This window comes from Oncorhynchus mykiss, chromosome 5 (assembly GCF_013265735.2).
Source record: "Oncorhynchus mykiss isolate Arlee chromosome 5, USDA_OmykA_1.1, whole genome shotgun sequence".
In the NCBI taxonomy this organism is placed as follows: domain Eukaryota; kingdom Metazoa; phylum Chordata; class Actinopteri; order Salmoniformes; family Salmonidae; genus Oncorhynchus; species Oncorhynchus mykiss.
Genome location: NC_048569.1, coordinates 88,429 through 108,061, shown reverse-complemented (window position 1 = coordinate 108,061; position 19,633 = coordinate 88,429). Strand labels below are relative to the sequence as shown.

The 19,633-nt window shown below is 48.6% G+C and overlaps 1 protein-coding gene across 1 annotated transcript in view; it reads right to left on the bottom strand.

The window, feature by feature from the left end:
* Positions 1 to 19,014, bottom strand: part of palm2akap2 (palm2 and akap2 fusion) — a 97,292-nt gene extending 78,278 nt beyond the window's left edge. The window contains exon 1 of the mRNA XM_036976551.1: positions 18,895 to 19,014. Coding sequence (XP_036832446.1) covers positions 18,895 to 18,932 — 38 coding nt within the window. The 5' untranslated portion in view covers positions 18,933 to 19,014. The remainder of the gene's footprint in view (positions 1 to 18,894) is intronic.
* Positions 19,015 to 19,633: the final 619 nt, after the last annotated feature.

Here is a 19,633-nt window from a genome sequence, read left to right as displayed (position 1 = left end):
CAGACCATCCCCTGACACAGTGCTATATTAACCCGACCATCCCCTGGCACAGTGATATATTAACCAGACCATCCCCAGGCACAGTGCTATATTAACCAGACCATTCCCTGGCAGAGTGCTATATTAACCAGACCATCCCCTGGCACAGTGCTATATTAACCAGACCCTGGAAACAGTGCTATATTAACCAGACCATCACCTGGCACAGTGCTATATTAACCAGACCATCCCCTGGCACAGTGCTATATTAACCAGACCCTGGAAAGGAGAGAACTGGCTGCTCTACAGACTGAGAGGAGAGAACTGGCTGCTCTACAGACTGAGAGGAGAGAACTAGCTGCTCTACAGACTGAGAGGAGAGAACTGGCTGCTCTACAGACTGAGAGGAGAGAACTGGTTACTCTACTGAGAGGAACGAACTGGCAGCTCTACTGAGAGAAGAGAACTGGCTGCTCTACTGAGAGAAGAGAACTGGCTGCTCTACAGACTGAGAGGAGAGAACTGGCGGCTCTACAGACTGAGAGGAGAGAACTGGCAGCTCTACTGAGAGAAGAGAACTGGTTGCTCTACTGAGAGGAGAGAACTGGTTGATGTACTGAGAGGAGAGACATTAAAGAGGCACACATGGCACTGAAGGAGGGGGTGAGAAAGCTGAGCTGTTACAGAGAAGCTAGTAGAACAGCCCACCCCAGACCCGAACCCCAACACAACAATGGGACAGACAACACAGAACCCACCAACCCAACATGGCATTGAGGAATAAACCACATCAGTCACTGGCTTGATCAACAAGTGCATCGAGGACGTCGTCCCCCAATGATTTTTAATACATACCCCAACCAGAAGCCATGGATTACAGGCAATATTCACACTGAGCTAAATGGTAGAGCTGCCTCTTTCAAGGTGCGGGACTCTAACCCGGAAGCTTACAAGAAGCTTAAAAGAAATCCTGCTATGCCCTGCAACGGACCATCAAAGAGGCAAAGCGTTAATACAGGGCTAAGATTGAATCATACTACACCGGCTCCGACGCACGTCAGATGTGGCAGGGCTTGCAAGCTATTACAGAGTACAAAGGGAAGCACAGCTGAGAGCAGCCCAGTGACACGAGCCTAACAGACGAGCTAAATCACTTCTATGCTCGAGGCAAGCAACACTGAGGCATGCATGAGAGCATCAGCTGTTCCGGACGACTGTGTGATCACGCTCTCCACAGCCGATGTGAGTAAGACCTTTAAACAGGTCAACATTCACAAGACTGCGGGGCCAGACGGATTACCAGGACGTGTGCTCCGGGCATGTGCTGACCAACTAGACAGGTGTCTTCACAGACATTTTCAACATGTCCCTGATTGAGTCTGTAATACCAACATGTTTCAAGCAGAACAGCATAGTCCCTGTGCCCAAGGACACTAAGTTAACCTGACTAACTGACTACTGACCCATAGCACTCACGTCTTTAGCCATGAAGTGCTTTGAAAGGCTGGTAATGGCTCACATCAACACCATTTCCCAGAAACCCTAGACCCGCACCAATTTGCATACCACCCGAACAGATCCACAGATGATGCAATCTCTATTGCACTCCACACTGCCCGCTCCCACCTGGACAAAAGGAACACCTATGTGAGAATGATGTTCATTGACTACAGCTCATCACTAAGCTAAGGATCCTGGGACTAAACACCTCCCTCTGCAACTGGATCCTGGACTTCCTGACGGGCCACCCCCAGGTGGTGAGGGTAGGTAGCGACACATCTGCCACGCTGATCCTCAACACTGGAGCTCCACAGGGGTGCATGCTCAGTCCCCTCCTGTACTCCCTGTTCACCCACGACTGCATCGCCAGGCACGACTCCAACACCATCATTAAGTTTGCAGACGACACAACAGTGGTAGGCCTGATCGCAGACAACGACGAGACAGCCTATAGGGAGGATGTCAGAGACCTGGCCGTGTGGTGCCAGAATAACAACCTATCCCTCAACATAACAAAGACTAAGGAGCTGATAGTGGACTAGAGGAAAAGGATGACCGATCACGCTGTCACGCCCTCTCATCGACAGGGCTGTAGTGGAGCAGGTAGAGAGCTTCAAGTTCCTTGGTGTCCACATCAACAACAAACAAGAATGGTCCAAACACACCAAGACAGTCGTGAAGAGGGCACAACAAAGCCTATTCCCCCTCAGGAAACTAAAAAGATTTGTACGGGTCCTGAGATCCTAAAAAGGTTCTACAGCTGCAACATTGAGAGCATCCTGACTGGTTGCATCACTGCTGGTATGGCAATTGCTCCCCTGTCAGCTCCCCTGATAGCTCCCCTGTCAGCTCCCTTGTCAGCTCCCCTGATAGCTCCCCTGTCAGCTCCCCTGATAGCTCCCTGTAAGCTCCCCTGTCAGATCCCCTGTCAGCTCCCATGTCAGCTCCCCTGTCAGCTCCCCTGATAGCTCCCCTGATAGATCCCCTGTCAGATCCCCTGTCAGCTCCCATGTCAGCTCCCATGTCAGCTCCCCTGTCAGCTCCCCTGATAGCTCCCCTGATAGATCCCCTGTCAGATCCCCTGTCAGCTCCCATGTCAGCTCCCCTGTCAGATCCCCTGTCAGCTCCCATGTCAGCTTCCCTGTCAGCTCCCCTGATAGCTCCCTCCCCTGATAGATCCCCTGTCAGATCCCCTGTCAGCTCCCATGTCAGCTCCCCCAATAGCTCCCCTGTCAGCTCCCCTGTCAGCTCCCCGGTCAGCTCCCCTGATAGCTCCCTTGTCAGCTCCCCTGATAGCTCCCCTGATAGCTCCCTTGTCATCTCCCCTGTCAGCTCCCATGTCAGCTCCCCTGTCAGCTCCCCGGTCAGCTCCCCGGTCAGCTCCCCTGATTGCTCCCTTGTCAGCACCCCTGTCAGCTCCCCCGATAGATCCCCCGATAGCTTCCCTGTCAGCTTCCCTGATAGCTCCCGTCAGCTCCCCGGTCAGCTCCACTGATAGCTCCCTTGTCAGCTCCCCTGTCAGCTCCCCTGTCAGCTCCCCTGTCAGCTCTCCTGATAGCTCCCCTGTCAGCTCCCCGGTCAGCTCCCCTGATAGCTCCCTTGTCAGCACCCCTGTCAGCTCCCCCGATAGCTCCCCCGATAGCTTCCCTGTCAGCTCCCCTGATAGCTCCCTTGTCAGCTCCCCTGTCAGCTGCCCCGATAGCTCCCCTGATAGCTCCCCTGTCAGCTCCCCAGATAGCTCTCCTGTCAACTCCCCTGATAGCTCCCATGTCAGCTCCCCTGTCAGCTCCCCGGTCAGCTCCCCGGTCAGCTCCCCTGATTGCTCCCTTGTCAGCACCCCTGTCAGCTCCCCCGATAGCTTCCCTGTCAACTTCCCTGATAGCTCCCCTGTCGGCTCCCCTGTCAGCTCCCCTGTCAGCTCTCCTGATAGCTCCCCTGTCAGCTCCCCGGTCAGCTCCCCTTGTCAGCTCCCCTGATAGCTCCCTTGTCAGCACCCCTGTCAGCTCCCCCGATAGCTCCCCCGATAGCTTCCCTGTCAGCTCCCCTGATAGCTCCCTTGTCAGCTCCCCTGTCAGCTGCCCCGATAGCTCCCCTGATAGCTCCCCTTTCAGCTCCCCTTTCAGCTCCCCGGTCAGCTCCCCTTTCAGCTCCCCTGTCACCTCCCCTGATAGCTCCCCTGTCAGCTCCCCTGATAGCTCCCCTGTCAGCTCCCCTGATAGCTCCCCTGTCAGCTCCCATGATAGCTCTCCTGTCAGCTCCCCTGATAGCTCCCTTGATAGCTCTCCTGTCAGCTCCCCTCATAGCTCTCCTGTCAGCTCCCCTGATAGCTCCCCTGTCAGCTCCCCTGATAGCTCCCCTGTCAGCTCCCCTGATAGCTCCCCTTTCAGCTCCCCTGATAGCTCCCGTGATATCTCCCCTGTCAGCTCCCCGGTCAGCTCCCCTGTCAGCTCCCCTGTCAGCTCCCCCGACTGAACACACAAAACAAAATATCAAAACGAATGGAAGAAACGAAACAGTTCTGTCAGACAGAAAACAACCACCCACAAATCATAGTGGGAACACAGGCTACCTAAGTATGGTTCTCAATCAGAGACAACAATTGACAGCTGCCTCTGATTGGGAACCATACCAGGCCAAAAGCAGAAATACAAAACATAGAACAAAAAAATAGAATGCCCACCCCAACTCACGCCCTGACCATAAAAAGGAACTAAGGTCAGGACGTGACACCCATCCACCAAACTACCAGGTGTGAAACAGGGAAGAGACTCAGGGGGTACGCTAATTTGGTATAGAGCAGACCTAACCCACTCTATTAAATTAGTCAAAACAGGATAATTTTACATCTGGCTAGATATTAATAAGGAAATTATCTCAACAGAGAAAAATGTCCTCCTGTGTGCTACCTATATCCCCCGAAGATAATCCCCATACTTTAACGATGACAGCTTCTCCATCCTAGGGGGGAGATCAACCATGTGTCACTGTAATAGTGAAGGTATAAACCTGGCAGTAGAAACAGTACATTTGACCTCTCAGTGTAACGCACTTAAGGCGTAGTGGGTGCGGAGTCAGGCGCAGGAAGCAGAAGGTACAGAACAATGTTTTATTCCGGCATAGAGAAAGATGGTCACGCCAATACCGAGCACACATACTGTACAAGACCGGCCCAAAACCAGGACCCAACCAGTCCGGAGGCAAAACAAAGGGAAACTCAATACCACAAACATACACAGAGCAAAAATAAGCTTGCACAAAGAGCAGGCGGACCTTACCGGCTTAAATAGCCCAACTAAAAACCTAAACAAGAAACAGGTGAAACCAATAAGACAAAAACCAACAGAAAAGGGATCGGTGGCAGCTAGTAGACCGGTGACGATGACCGCCGAGCGCCGCCCGAACATGAAGTGGAGCCACCTTCGGTGGGAGTCCTGACACTCAGCTACCCTATCAAATCTAAACATGTCAAGCGGACAGCCTGAGAAAATTCAAAACAATGACAAATGGTTTGATGAAGAATGCAAAAACCTAAGACAGAAATTGAGAAACCCATCCAACTAAGACCCAGAGAACCTGAGTCTACTCCTTCACTATGGTGAATCACTCAAACAATACAGAAATACACTACGGAAAAAGAAGGAACAGCACGTCAGAAATCAGCTCAATGTAATTGAATAATCCATAGACAAACCACTTCTGGGAAAATTGGAAAACTCTAAACAAACAACAACACAAAGAGTTATCTATCCAAAGCGGAGATGTATTGATCAAACAATTCTGATTTTTTTTGGCTCTATAACAAAGAACAAACAGCAAAAATATGATCAAATACAAATCTTAGAATCAACTATTAAAGACTACCAGAACCCACTGGATTCTCCAATTACATTGGATGAACCACAGGACAAAATAAAAACCCTCAACCCCAAAAGGCCTGTGGTGTTGATGGTATCCTTAATGAAATGATAAAATATACAGACCACAAACTCCAAATTGGCTATACTAAAACTCTTTAACATCATCCTTAGCTCTGGCATCTTCCCCAATATTTGGAACCAAGGACTGATCACCCCAATCCACAAAAGTGGAGACAAATGTGACCCCAGTAACTGGGATATGCATCAACAGTCCTCTGCATTGTCATTAACAGCAGACTAGTTAATTTCCTCAGTGAAAACAATGTACTGAGCAAATGTGAAATGGATTTTTTACCAAATGACCGTACGATAGACCACGTATTCACCATAAATTCACCCTGCACACCCTAATTGACAAACAAACCAAAACAAAGACAAAGTCTTCTCATTCTTTGTTGATTTCAAAAAAAGCTTGACTCAATTTGGCATGAGGGTCTGCTATACAAATTGATGGAAAGTGGTGTTGGGGGTAAAACATACAACATTATAAACTCCATGTACACAAACAACAAGTGTGCGGTTAAAATAGGCAAAAAACACATTTCTTCCCACAGGGCCGTGGGGTGAAACAGGGATGCAGCTTAAGCCCCACCCTCTTCAACTTATATTTTAATCAATTGGCGAGGGCACTAGAACAGTCTGCAGCACCCGGCCTCATCCTACTAGAATATGAAGTCAAATGTCTACAGTTTGCTGATGATCTGGTGCTTCTGTCCCCAACCAAGGAGGGCCTACAGCAGCACCTAGATCTTCTGCACATATTCTGTCAGACCTGGAACCTGTCAGACCAGGGTCCTGACAGTAAATCTCAGCAGGACAAAAATAATGGTGTTAAAAAAAAGAGTCTGTGAACGATATGAGAGACGAGGCAAGAAGGGCCATCAAAAGGAACATCAAAATCAACATACCAATTAGGATCTGGCAAAAAAATACTTGAATCAGTTATAGAACCCATTGCCCTTCATGGTTGTGAGGTCTGAGGTCCGCTCACCAACCAAGAATTCACTCAATTGGACCAACACCAAATTGAGACTGCATGCAGAATTCCACCAACAAATTCTGTGTGTGAATATTTATTCTTTGTCAGAGGCAATGAGTTCTATGAGTGTCCTGCTGCCCTGTGACCAATGTGAGTGCCTGTGAATGCCAATGTGGGTATGACTATAATGTGACTGCCTTGTGTCTGTGTGTGTGTGTGTGTGTGTGTGTGTGTGTGTGTGTGTGTGTGTGTGTGTGTGTGGTACAAACATTAGTGTGTATACTACAAACCCCCTGATGTGTGTCCTTCAGACCAAAGGTAGAAGACAGAGCAGATAGAACACAGCGGACCACAGTAGAGCAGATAGAACACAGCAGACCACAGTTAGAACACAGCAGACCACAGTTAGAACACAGCAGACCACAGTTAGAACACAGCAGACCACAGTTAGAACACAGCAGACCACAGTTAGAATACAGCAGACCACAGTTAGACAACAGCAGACCACAGTTAGAACACAGCAGAACAGTTAGAACACATAGCAGTTAGAACACAGCAGAACAGTTAGAACACAGCAGAGCAGTTAGAACACAGCAGAGCAGATATAACACAGCACACAACAGTTAGAACACAGCAGAACAGTTAGAACACAGCAGAGCAGATAGAACACAGCAGAGCAGATAGAACACAGCAGAGCAGATAGAACACAGCAGAACAGTTAGAACACAGCAGAGCAGTTAGAACACAGCAGAACAGTTAGAACACAGCAGAGCAGTTAGACACAGCAGAGCAGTTAGAACACAGCAGAACAGTTAGAACACAGCAGAGCAGTTAGAACAAAGCAGAACACAGTTAGAACACAGCAGAACACAGTAGAGCAGTTAGACACAGCAGAACAGTTAGAACACAGCAGAACAGTTAGAACACAGCAGAGCAGATAGAACACAGCAGAACACAGTTAGAACACAGCAGAACACAGTAGAGGAAATATAACACAGCAGACCACAGTTAGAACACAGCAGGGCAGTTAGAACACAGCAGAACACAGTAGAGCAAATAGAACACAGCAGAGCAGTTAGAACACAGCAGCGGGAGATAGAACACAGCAGAGCAGATAGAACACAGCAGAACACAGTTTGAACACAGCAGAGCAGATAGAACACAGCAGAACACAGTTTGAACACACCAGAAAAGTTAGAACACAGCAGAGCAGATAGAACACAGCAGAACACAGTTTGAACACAGCAGAACAGTTAGAACACATCAGAGCACAGTGGAGGCTATATACAGGGTATTACGGTACAGAGTCAATGTGGAGGCTATATACAGGGTATTACAGTACAGAGTCAATGTGGAGGCTATATACAGGGTATTACGGTACAGAGTCAATGTGGAGGCTATATACAGGGGATACCGGTACAGAGTCAATGTGGAGGCTATATACAGGGTATTACGGTACAGAGTCAATGTGGAGGCTATATACAGGGTATTACGGTACAGAGTCAATGTGGAGGCTATATACAGGGGATACCGGTACAGAGTCAATGTGGAGGCTATATACAAGGTATTACAGTACAGAGTCAATGTGGAGGCTATATACAGGGTATTACGGTACAGAGTCAATGTGGAGGCTATATACAGGGTATTACGGTACAGAGTCAATGTGGAGGCTATATACAGGGGGTACCGGTACAGAGTCAATGTGGAGGCTATATACAGGGTATTACGGTACAGAGTCAATGTGGAGGCTATATACAGGGGGTACCGGTACAGAGTCAATGTGGAGGCTATATACAGGGTATTACGGTACAGAGTCAATGTGGAGGCTATATACAGGGTATTACGGTACAGAGTCAATGTGGAGGCTATATACAGGGTGTTACGGTACAGAGTCAATGTGGAGGCTATATACAGGGGATACCGGTACAGAGTCAATGTGGAGGCTATATACAGGGTATTACGGTACAGAGTCAATGTGGAGGCTATATACAGGGTGTTACGGTACAGAGTCAATGTGGAGGCTATATACAGGGTGTACCGGCACAGAGTCAATGTGGAGGCTATATACAGGGTGTTACGGTACAGTCAATGTGGAGGCTATATACAGGGTGTACCGGTACAGAGTCAATGTGGAGGCTATATACAGGGGGTACCGGTACAGAGTCAATGTGGAGGCTATATACAGGGGATACCGGTACAGAGTCAATGTGGAGGCTATATACAGGGTATTACGGTACAGAGTCAATGTGGAGGCTATATACAGGGTATTACGGTACAGAGTCAATGTGGAGGCTATATACAGGGGATACCGGTACAGAGTCAATGTGGAGGCTATATACAAGGTATTACAGTACAGAGTCAATGTGGAGGCTATATACAGGGTATTACGGTACAGAGTCAATGTGGAGGCTATATACAGGGGATACCGGTACAGAGTCAATGTGGAGGCTATATACAGGGTATTACGGTACAGAGTCAATGTGGAGGCTATATACAGGGTATTACGGTACAGGGTCAATGTGGAGGCTATATACAGGGGATACCGGTACAGAGTCAATGTGGAGGCTATATACAAGGTATTACAGTACAGAGTCAATGTGGAGGCTATATACAGGGTATTACGGTACAGAGTCAATGTGGAGGCTATATACAGGGTATTACGGTACAGAGTCAATGTGGAGGCTATATACAGGGGGTACCGGTACAGAGTCAATGTGGAGGCTATATACAGGGTATTACGGTACAGAGTCAATGTGGAGGCTATATACAGGGGGTACCGGTACAGAGTCAATGTGGAGGCTATATACAGGGTATTACGGTACAGAGTCAATGTGGAGGCTATATACAGGGTATTACGGTACAGAGTCAATGTGGAGGCTATATACAGGGTGTTACGGTACAGAGTCAATGTGGAGGCTATATACAGGGGATACCGGTACAGAGTCAATGTGGAGGCTATATACAGGGTATTACGGTACAGAGTCAATGTGGAGGCTATATACAGGGTGTTACGGTACAGAGTCAATGTGGAGGCTATATACAGGGTGTACCGGCACAGAGTCAATGTGGAGGCTATATACAGGGTGTTACGGTACAGTCAATGTGGAGGCTATATACAGGGTGTACCGGTACAGAGTCAATGTGGAGGCTATATACAGGGGGTACCGGTACAGAGTCAATGTGGAGGCTATATACAGGGTGTTACGGTACAGAGTCAATGTGGAGGCTATATACAGGGTGTTACGGTACAGAGTCAATGTGGAGGAGCCTTTTGGACCGAGACCTGGCGCTCTGGCACCGCTTTCCTTGCGGTAGCAGAGAGAACAGTCTTTGATTGTGGTGACTGAAGTCTTGGACAAATTTCCTCTGACACTGCCTGGTGTAGAGGTCCTGGATGGCAGGAAGCTTGGACCCAGTGATGTACTGGACCGTACTCACTACCCTCTGTAGTGCCTTGGACCCAGTGATGTACTGGACCGTACTCATTACCCTCTGTAGTGCCTTGGCCCCAGTGATGTACTGGACCGTACTCACTACCCTCTGTAGTGCCTTGGACCCAGTGATGTACTGGGCCATACTCACTACCCTCTGTAGTGCCTTGGCCCCAGTGATGTACTGGACCGTACTCACTACCCTCTGTAGTGCCTTGGACCCAGTGATGTACTGGACCGTACTCACTACCCTCTGTAGTGCCTTGGACCCAGTGATGTACTGGGCCATACTCACTACCCTCTGTAGTGCCTTGGCTCCAGTGATGTACTGGACCGTACTCACTACCCTCTGTAGTGCCTTGGACCCAGTGATGTACTGGACCGTACTCACTACCCTCTGTAGTGCCTTGGACCCAGTGATGTACTGGGCCATACTCACTACCCTCTGTAGTGCCTTGGCTCCAGTGATGTACTGGACCGTACTCACTACCCTCTGTAGTGCCTTGGCTCCAGTGATGTACTGGACCGTACTCACGTACTCAGTACCCTCTGTAGCGCCTTGCGGTTGCCGTAACAGGCGGTGACGCAACCAATCAGGATGCTCTCGATTATACAGCTGTTGAACTTTTTGAGGCTCTGGGAACCCATGCCAAATGTTTTTAGTCTCCTGAGGGGGAATAGGCCTTGCTATGCCCTCTTCCCCACTGTCTTGGTGTGCTTGGACAGTGATAGTTTGTTGGTGACGCCAAGGAACTCGAAGCTCTCAACCCTACTTTACTGTGATTGTTCAGTATTATAATTCATGTAGTAGGATGTTTCATTCTACAGACAGAGCACCAACCGCTGGCACACACACACACACACCCACACCCACACACACACACTCACACTCACACACACACACACACACACACTCACACTCACACTCACACTCACACTCACACTCACACTCACACTCACACTCACACACACACACCCACACACTCACACAAATGTATAACATATTGATGATAATGTTTAACATATTGAAATAGGCCTCAACCAATAGCTAGCCAGAATATGACTTATTGTTTACACAGTGATGTTTTTTACTCTGTGTTGGAGGGGAAACTCTCCTTTAGCTGCATGAATGGTAACAGTCGACGTGAGGCGGATGGGAGGAATCTCTACTGGTAGATTCAACAACCCTAAGACTCACAATGACTTGTTTCATAATAACTTGTTTTTCTTCACAAGAGTAATAAGCTTTCTTTCACTCCCTCTGTTTATTTTGTTTGTGTGTGTGTGTGTGTGTGTGTGTGTGTGTGTGTGTGTGTGTGTGTGTGTGTGTGTGTGTGTGATATCGACAGCAGCACATCTGGAAGGCATTACTGTCCTGAGACAGATTAACTGTCTGGTGACGTAGAGCTTAGTTTGAGAGAGAGAGAGACAGAGAGAGGGGGAGAGATGCTGAGAGAGAGAGAGAGACGGAGAGAGGGAGAGAGGGGGAAAGAGAGGAGAGAGACGGAGAAACCTGGTTGAGTCAGACAGCCCTCTCCCTCTCTCTCTCTCTCTCTCTCTCTCTCTCCCTCTCTCCCCCTCTCTGTCTCTCTCTCTCAGCATCTCTCCCCCTCTCTCTGTCTATTTTCTCTCACAGCATATCTCCCCCTCCCTCTCCCTCTCTCTCTCTCCCACTCCCTCTCCCGCCCTCTCTCCGTCTCTCTCTCTCTCCCTCCCTCCCTCTCTCTCTCTCCCTCTCTCTCTCTCTCCCTCTCCATATCTCTCTCCCCCTCCCTCTCTCTCCCTCTCCCTCTCTCTCTCCCTCTCCCTCTCCCTCTTCCTCTTCCTCTCTCTCCCTCCCTCTCCCTCTCTCTCCCTCTCTCTCTCTGTATTCTGTGGCGTAATCCAGTAGTTATATGAACAACCAGGCCTTTCTTCATCAGAGACTCTCTCTCTCCCTCTCTCTCTCTCTCTCCCTCCCTCCCTCTCCCTCTCTCTCTCTCTCTCTCTCTGTATTCTGTGGCGTAATCCAGTAGTTATATGAACAACCAGGCCTTTCTTCATCAGAGACTCTCTCCCTCTTCCTCTCGTAATACAGAGCAGAACTCCAGTAGTTATATGAACAACCAGGCCAGAGTTTGCATGCTTTCTCTGATTGGCTATAGACTGACTAAGGCTCTAATACATGCTTTCTCTGATTGGCTATAGACTGACGAAGGCTCTAATACTAGAGTCTGCATGCTTTCTCTGATTGGCTGTAGACTGACTAACGCTCTAATACCAGAGTCTACATGCTTTAAGAGTTAACAAACGGAAGTAGAAATGATTGATATGATAACACAGTGGTAGGTGTGATAACACAGTGGTAGATATGATAACACAGTGGTAGATACAATACAGTGGTAGATACAATAACACAGTGGTAGATATGATAACACCGTGGTAGATATGATAACGCAGTGGTAGATACGATAACACAGTGGTAGATACGATAACACAGTGGTAGATACAATAACACAGTGGTAGATACGATACCACAGTGGTAGAAACAATAACACAGTGGTAGATACGATAACACAGTGGTAGATACAATAACACAGTGGTAGATACAATAACACAGTGGTAGATACGATACCACAGTGGCAGGTGTGATAACACAGTGGTAGATATGATAACACAGTGGTAGATATGATAACACAGTGGTAGATACAAAAACACAGTGGTAGATACAATAACACAGTGGTAGATACAATAACACAGTGGTAGATACAATAACACAGTGGTAGATACAATAACACAGTGGTAGATACGATAACACAGTGGTAGATACGATAACACAGTGGTAGATACGAAAACACAGTGGTAGATACAATAACACAGTGGTAGATACGATAACACAGTGGTAGATACGATAACACAGTGGCAGGTGTGATAACACAGTGGTAGATACGATAACACAGTGGTAGATACAATAACACAGTGGTAGATACAATAACACAGTGGTAGATACAATAACACAGTGGTAGATATGATAACACAGTGGTAGATATGATAACACAGTGGTAGATATGATAACACAGTGGTAGATATGATAACACAGTGGTAGATATGATAACACAGCGGTAGATATGATAACACAGTGGTAGATACGATAACACAGTGGTAGATACGATAACACCGTGGTAGATACAATAACACAGTGGTAGATACAATAACACAGTGGTAGATACAATAACACAGTGGTAGATATGATAACACAGTGGTAGATATGATAACACAGTGGTAGATATGATAACACAGTGGTAGATATGATAACACAGTGGTAGATATGTTAACACAGCGGTAGATATGATAACACAGTGGTAGATACAATAACACAGTGGTAGATATGATAACACAGTAGTAGATATGATAACACAGTGGTAGATATGATAACACAGTGGTAGATATGATAACACAGTGGTAGATATGATAACACAGCGGTAGATATGATAACACAGTGGTAGATACAATAACACAGTGGTAGATACGATAACACAGTGGTAGATATGATAACACAGTGGTAGATATGATAACACAGTGGTATTCATGTTCCCTGGCTTCTCATGTATGTTAATTTTCCCTGGCTTCTCCTGTATTAATGATCCCTGGCTTCTCCTGTATGTTAATGTTCCCTGGCTTCTCCTGTATTAATGATCCCTGGATTCTCCTGTATGTTAATGTTCCCTGGCTTCTCCTGTATTAACGATCCCTGGCTTCTCCTGTATGATAATGTTCCCTGGCTTCTCCTGTATGTTAATGTTCCCTGGCTTCTCCTGTATTAATGTTCCCTGGCTTCTCCTGTATGTTAATGTTCCCTGGCTTCTCCTGTATTAATGATCCCTGGCTTCTCCTGTATGTTAATGTTCCCTGGCTTCTCCTGTATTAATGATCCCTGGCTTCTCCTGTATGTTAATGTTCCCTGGCTTCTCCTGTATTAACGATCCCTGGCTTCTCCTGTATGATAATGTTCCCTGGCTTCTCCTGTATGATAATGTTCCCTGGCTTCTCCTGTATGTTAATGTTCCCTGGCTTCTCCTGCATTAACGATCCCTGGCTTCTCCTGTATGTTAATGTTCCCTGGCTTCTCCTGTATTAATGATCCCTGGCTTCTCCTGTATTAATGTTCCCTGGCTTCTCCTGTATTAATGATCCCTGGCTTCTCCTGTATGTTAATGTTCCCTGGCTTCTCCTGTATTAATGATCCCTGGCTTCTCCTGTATTAATGTTCCCTGGCTTCTCCTGTATTAATTATCCCTGGCTTCTCCTGTATGTTAATGTTCCCTGGCTTCTCCTGTATTAATGATCCCTGGCTTCTCCTGTATGTTAATGTTCCTTGGCTTCTCCTGTATTAATGTGAGAGAGAGAGAGCCTGTCTCTGTGAATAACACTGAGAACACAGCTGAGTAAACCAGCATAGTATTTCCCTGCAATCACAGAACTGTCAACTGGCTGTTAGCCTGGCCAGCCCTGATACACTGCAGTAGTCACATACTGTTAGCCTGGCCAGCCCTGATACACTGCAGTAGTCACATACTGTTAGCCTGGTCAGCCCTGAGACACTGCAGTAGTCACATACTGTTGGCCTGGCCAGCCCTGAGACACTGCAGTAGTCACATACTGTTAGCCAGGCGTTCTGCACAATCATTGGTATGGGTTGAGAACGCTCACAACACCTTTCCTTGCTCTGCCACAGGTCTCTCGCACTTCTAGTGTTCCTTGGGCTATCAGCCTCCGCTCTTCCCTGAGCAAGAGGAGGAAGTCAGCAATACGTCTGCCCAGATGTTCATCCGCCTCTGTCGCCGTACCTGGAAGAGAGCCCGGGCTGCTCTGTTGAAGACCACTTCCAGGTATAGGCGACAAGTGGATCGCCACTGGACCCCTGCGCCACGCTATCGGCTCGGGCAGAGAGTATGGCTCTCCACCCAGGACCTGCCCCTCCGGGTGGAGTCCCGTAACCTTTCCCCCCATTTCATCGACCCGTCCCCCATCTCTAGAGTCATTAGCACCACTGCTGTCTTCTGTTACCGCGTACCCTCCGTATTCACCCTACTCCACAGCCAGCCCTGATACATTCCACTACTCCACAGCCCTTTGTATTGTGTTACCCCGTACCCTCCGTTTTCACCCTACTCCACAGCCCTTTGTCTTCTGTTACCCCGTACCCTCCGTATTCACCCTACTTCCACAGCCCTTTGTCTTCTGTTACCCCGTACCCTCCGTTTTCACCCTACTCCACAGCCTTTTGTCTTCTGTTACCCCGTACCCTCCGTATTCACCCTACTTCCACAGCCCTTTGTCTTCTGTTACCCCGTACCCTCCGTTTTCACCCTACTCCACAGCCTTTTGTCTTCTGTTACCCCGTACCCTCTGTATTCACCCTACTCCACAGCCCTTTGTCTTCTGTTACCCTGTACCCTCCGTATTCACCCTACTTCCACAGCCCTTTGTCTTCTGTTACCCCGTACCCTCCGTATTCCACTACTCCACAGCCCTTTGTCTTCTGTTACCCCGTACCCTCCGTATTCACCCTACTTTCCATGTGTCTAGGATTAAGCCGTTGTCTCACAGCCCTTTGTCTTTTGTTTCCAGGTCCACCCCTCCTCCCCTGTGTCATCAATGGCCATCAGGCGTACACGGTGAGACGCCTCCTGAGTGTTCGACCACGGGGCAGGGTTTTCCAGTACCTGGTTGACTGGGAGGGTTACGGCCTGAAGGAGAGGTGCTGGGTCCCCGCTAGAGACATCCTGGACCCAGCCCTCATCGCCAACTTCCACCGCCGGCACCTCGGTCAACCAGGTATGCACCCAGATAGGACGCCAGGGGATGGGGCGGTACTGTCTCACAGCCTGTTCTGATTCATCTGTCTTTGTGATTGTCTCCACCGCCTCCAGGTTCTGAGTCCGCCTGCCTGACCACACTGCCTACCCTGACATTGAGCCTGCCTGACCACACTGCCTACCCTGACCTTGAGCCTGCCTGACCACACTGCCTACCCTGACCTTGAGCCTGCCTGACCACACTGCCTACCCTGACCTTGAGCCTGCCTGACCACACTGCCTACCCTGACCTTGAGCCTGCCTGACCACACTGCCTACCCTGACCTTGAGCCTGCCTGACCACACTGCCTACCCTGACCTTGAGCCTGCCTGACCACACTGCCTACCCTGACCTTGAGCCTGCCTGACCACACTGCCTACCCTGACCTTGAGCCTGCCTGACCACACTGCCTACCCTGACCTTGAGCCTGCCTGACCACACTGCCTACCCTGACCTTGAGCCTGCCTGACCACACTGCCTACCCTGACCTTGAGCCTGCCTGACCACACTGCCTACCCTGACCATGAGCCTGCCTGACCACACTGACTACCCTGACCTTGAGCCTGCCTGACCACACTGCCTACCCTGACCTTGAGCCTGCCTGACCACACTGCCTACCCTGACCTTGAGCCTGCTTGACCACACTGCCTACCCTGACCTTGAGCCTGCTTGACCACTCTGCCTACCCTGACCTTGAGCCTGCTTGACCACACTGCCTACCCTGACCTTGAGCCTGCTTGACCACTCTGCCTACCCTGACCTTGAGCCTGCTTGACCACTCTGCCTACCCTGACCTTGAGCCTGCTTGACCACTCTGCCTGCCGACCTGTACCGTTGCCCCACCTCTGGTTTACTGACCCCTGCCTGACCCCTGCCTGACCCCTGCCTGACCCCTGCCTGCCCTGCCTGCCTGACCCCTGCCTGACCCCTGCCTGCCCTGCCTGCCCTGCCTGCCTGCCCTGCCTGCCCTGCCTGCCGTGCCTGCCCTGCCTGCCCTGCCTGCCCTGCCTGCCCTGCCTGCCTTGCCTGCCTTGCCTGCCCTGCCTGCCGTGCCTGCCCTGCCTGCCTGACCCCTGCCTGACCCCTGCCTGCCCTGCCTGCCTGCCCTGCCTGCCCGCCTGACCCCTGCCTGCCCTGCCTGACCCCTGCCTGACCCCTGCCTGACCCCTGCCTGACCCCTGCCTGACCCCTGCCTGCCCTGCCTGCCTGCCCTGCCTGCCCTGCCTGCCTTGACCTGTCTCTTGGCTGCCCCTGTTGGATTATTAAACCATTGTTAACTCGACGTTGTCTGCATCTGGGTCTTACCTTTATACCTGATAGACATAATATGACATTTGAAATATCTTTATTATTTTGGAACTTCTGTGAGTGTAATGTTTACAGTTCATTTTTATTGTTTCTTTCACTTTAGTTATTATCTACTTCACTTGCATTAGCAACGTTAACATATGTTTCCCATGCCCATAAAGATCAATGTTAACATGTTTCCCATGACAATAAAGATCAACGTTAACATGTGTTTCCCATGCCCATAAAGATCAATGTTAACATGTTTCCCATACCAATACAGATCAATGTTAACATGTGTTTCCCATGCCCATAAAGATCAATGTTAACATGTTTCCCATGACAATAAAGATCAACGTTAACATGTGTTTCCCATGCCCATAAAGATCAACGTTAACATATGTTTCCCATACCAATACAGATCAATGTTAACATATGTTTCCCATGCCCATAAAGATCAATGTTAACATGTTTCCCATGACAATAAAGATCAACGTTAACATGTGTTTCCCATGCCCATAAAGATCAACGTTAACATATGTTTCCCATACCAATAAAGATCAATGTTAACATGTTTCCCATACCAATAAAGATCAATGTTAACATGTTTCCCATACCAATAAAGATCAATGTTGGGGGCGGCAGGGTTGCCTAGTGGTTAGAGCGTTGGACTAGTAACCGGAAGGTTGCAAGTTCAAACCCCCGAGCTGACAAGGTCGTTCTCTGCCGTTCTGCCCCTGAACAGGCAGTTAACCCACTGTTCCTAGGCCGTCATTGAAAATAAGAATTTGTTCTTAACTGACTTGCCTGGTTAAATAAAATAAAAATAAATAATAATAATAATAACAATGTTAACGTGTTTCCCATACCAATAAAGATCAATGTTAACGTGTTTCCCATACCAATAAAGATCAATGTTAACATGTTTCCCATACCAATACAGATCAATGTTAACATGTTTCCCATGCCAATAAAGATCAATGTTAACGTGTTTCCCATACCAATAAAGATCAATGTTAACATGTTTCCCATGCCAATAAAGAGCAATGTTAACATGTTTCCCATACCAATACAGATCAATGTTAACATGTTTCCCATACCCATAAAGAGCAATGTTAACATATGTCTCAAATACCAATTCCAATAAATCCCTAAAATGTACTGTAATGTACTGTAATGTACTGTACTGTAATGTAATGTAATGTAATGTACTGTAATGTACTGTAATGTACTGTAATGTAATTGACAGGGAAGGAGGGAAAGAGCGGGAGCTTGGGAAGGAATGGAGTAGGATCTCTATGACAATATTACTGACCCAACCCTACGATTACTTCTCCTGATGAACCGTCCACACACACAGAGAAAGGGAAAGACAGAAGGGATGGAGAGAGAGAAGAGAGAGAGGAGAGAGAGAGATAGAGAAGAGAGGGAGAGGAGAGAGAGAGATAGAGAGCGATGGAGAGGAGAGAGAGAGAGAAGAGGGAGAGGAGAGAGAGAGAGCGATGGAGAAGAGAGATGAGAGAGCGATGGAGAAGGGAGGGAGAGGAGAGAGATAGAGAGCGATGGAGAAGAGAGAGATGAGAGGGAGAGGAGAGAGAGAGATAGAGAGCGATGGAGAAGAGAGGGAGAGGAGAGAGAGAGATAGAGAGAGATAAGAGAGGGAGAGGAGAGAGAGAGAGAGCGATGGAGAGAGAGAGAGAGCGATGGAGAAGAGAGGGAGAGGAGAGAGAGCAATGGAGAAGAGAGAGATGAGAGAGAAGAGGAGAGCACGAGAGAGAGAGAAAATGATGACACATTCAGCAGCAGCGTTTCCCTGTATAGCTGACAGTATGAGTTAGTGTCCTACACATCCAGACCTGCCGTTGCCACAGCAACCCCGGGGTGATGTCCGTCCGTCTGAGGAGGATGAGGATGGAGCGACGGAGGGAGGAGGGAGGAATATAGAAATGATATAGCTACTCACTGTGATGATGCTATCCTGCACAGAGGTGTGACTATCATGGCAGCTTGGATGTAGCCGGCAGCCTCGGCTCGGCTCTTTCTTTCCCCCAACACTTTCGCTCCTCTCTTCCGAGGAGCTTCTTCAACTCTGAAATGACTTGCGGTCCTCCCTCTGTCCTCCACCCTGTGAGTCACTCCACCAGCAGCATGGCTGTGTGTCAGCAGCATGGCTGTGTGTCAGCAGCATGGCTGTGTGTCAGCAGCATGGCTGTGTGTCAGCAGCATCACGTCTCCACAGAAACACACAGCACCGGACCTCAGCCAGAATCACTTCTGTCTCATCACCTGTCTTCAGCCAGCAGCATCACTTCTGTCTCATCACCTGTCTTCAGCCAGCAGCATCACTTCTGTCTCATCACCTGTCTTCAGCCAGCAGCATCACTTCTGTCTCATCACCTGTCTTCAGCCAGCAGCATCACTTCTGTCTCATCACCTGTCTGCAGCCAGCAGCATCACTTCTGTCTCATCACCTGTCTTCAGCCAGCAGCATCACTTCCGTCTCATCACCTGTCTTCAGCCAGCAGCATCACTTCTGTCTCATCACCTGTCTGCAGCCAGCAGCATCACTTCTGTCTCATCACCTGTCTGCAGCCAGTAGCATCACTTCTGTCTCATCACCTGTCTGCAGCCAGCAGGATCACTTATGTCTCATCACCTGTCTACAGTTGGCAGCATCATGTCTCTGTATCATCACCTGTCTT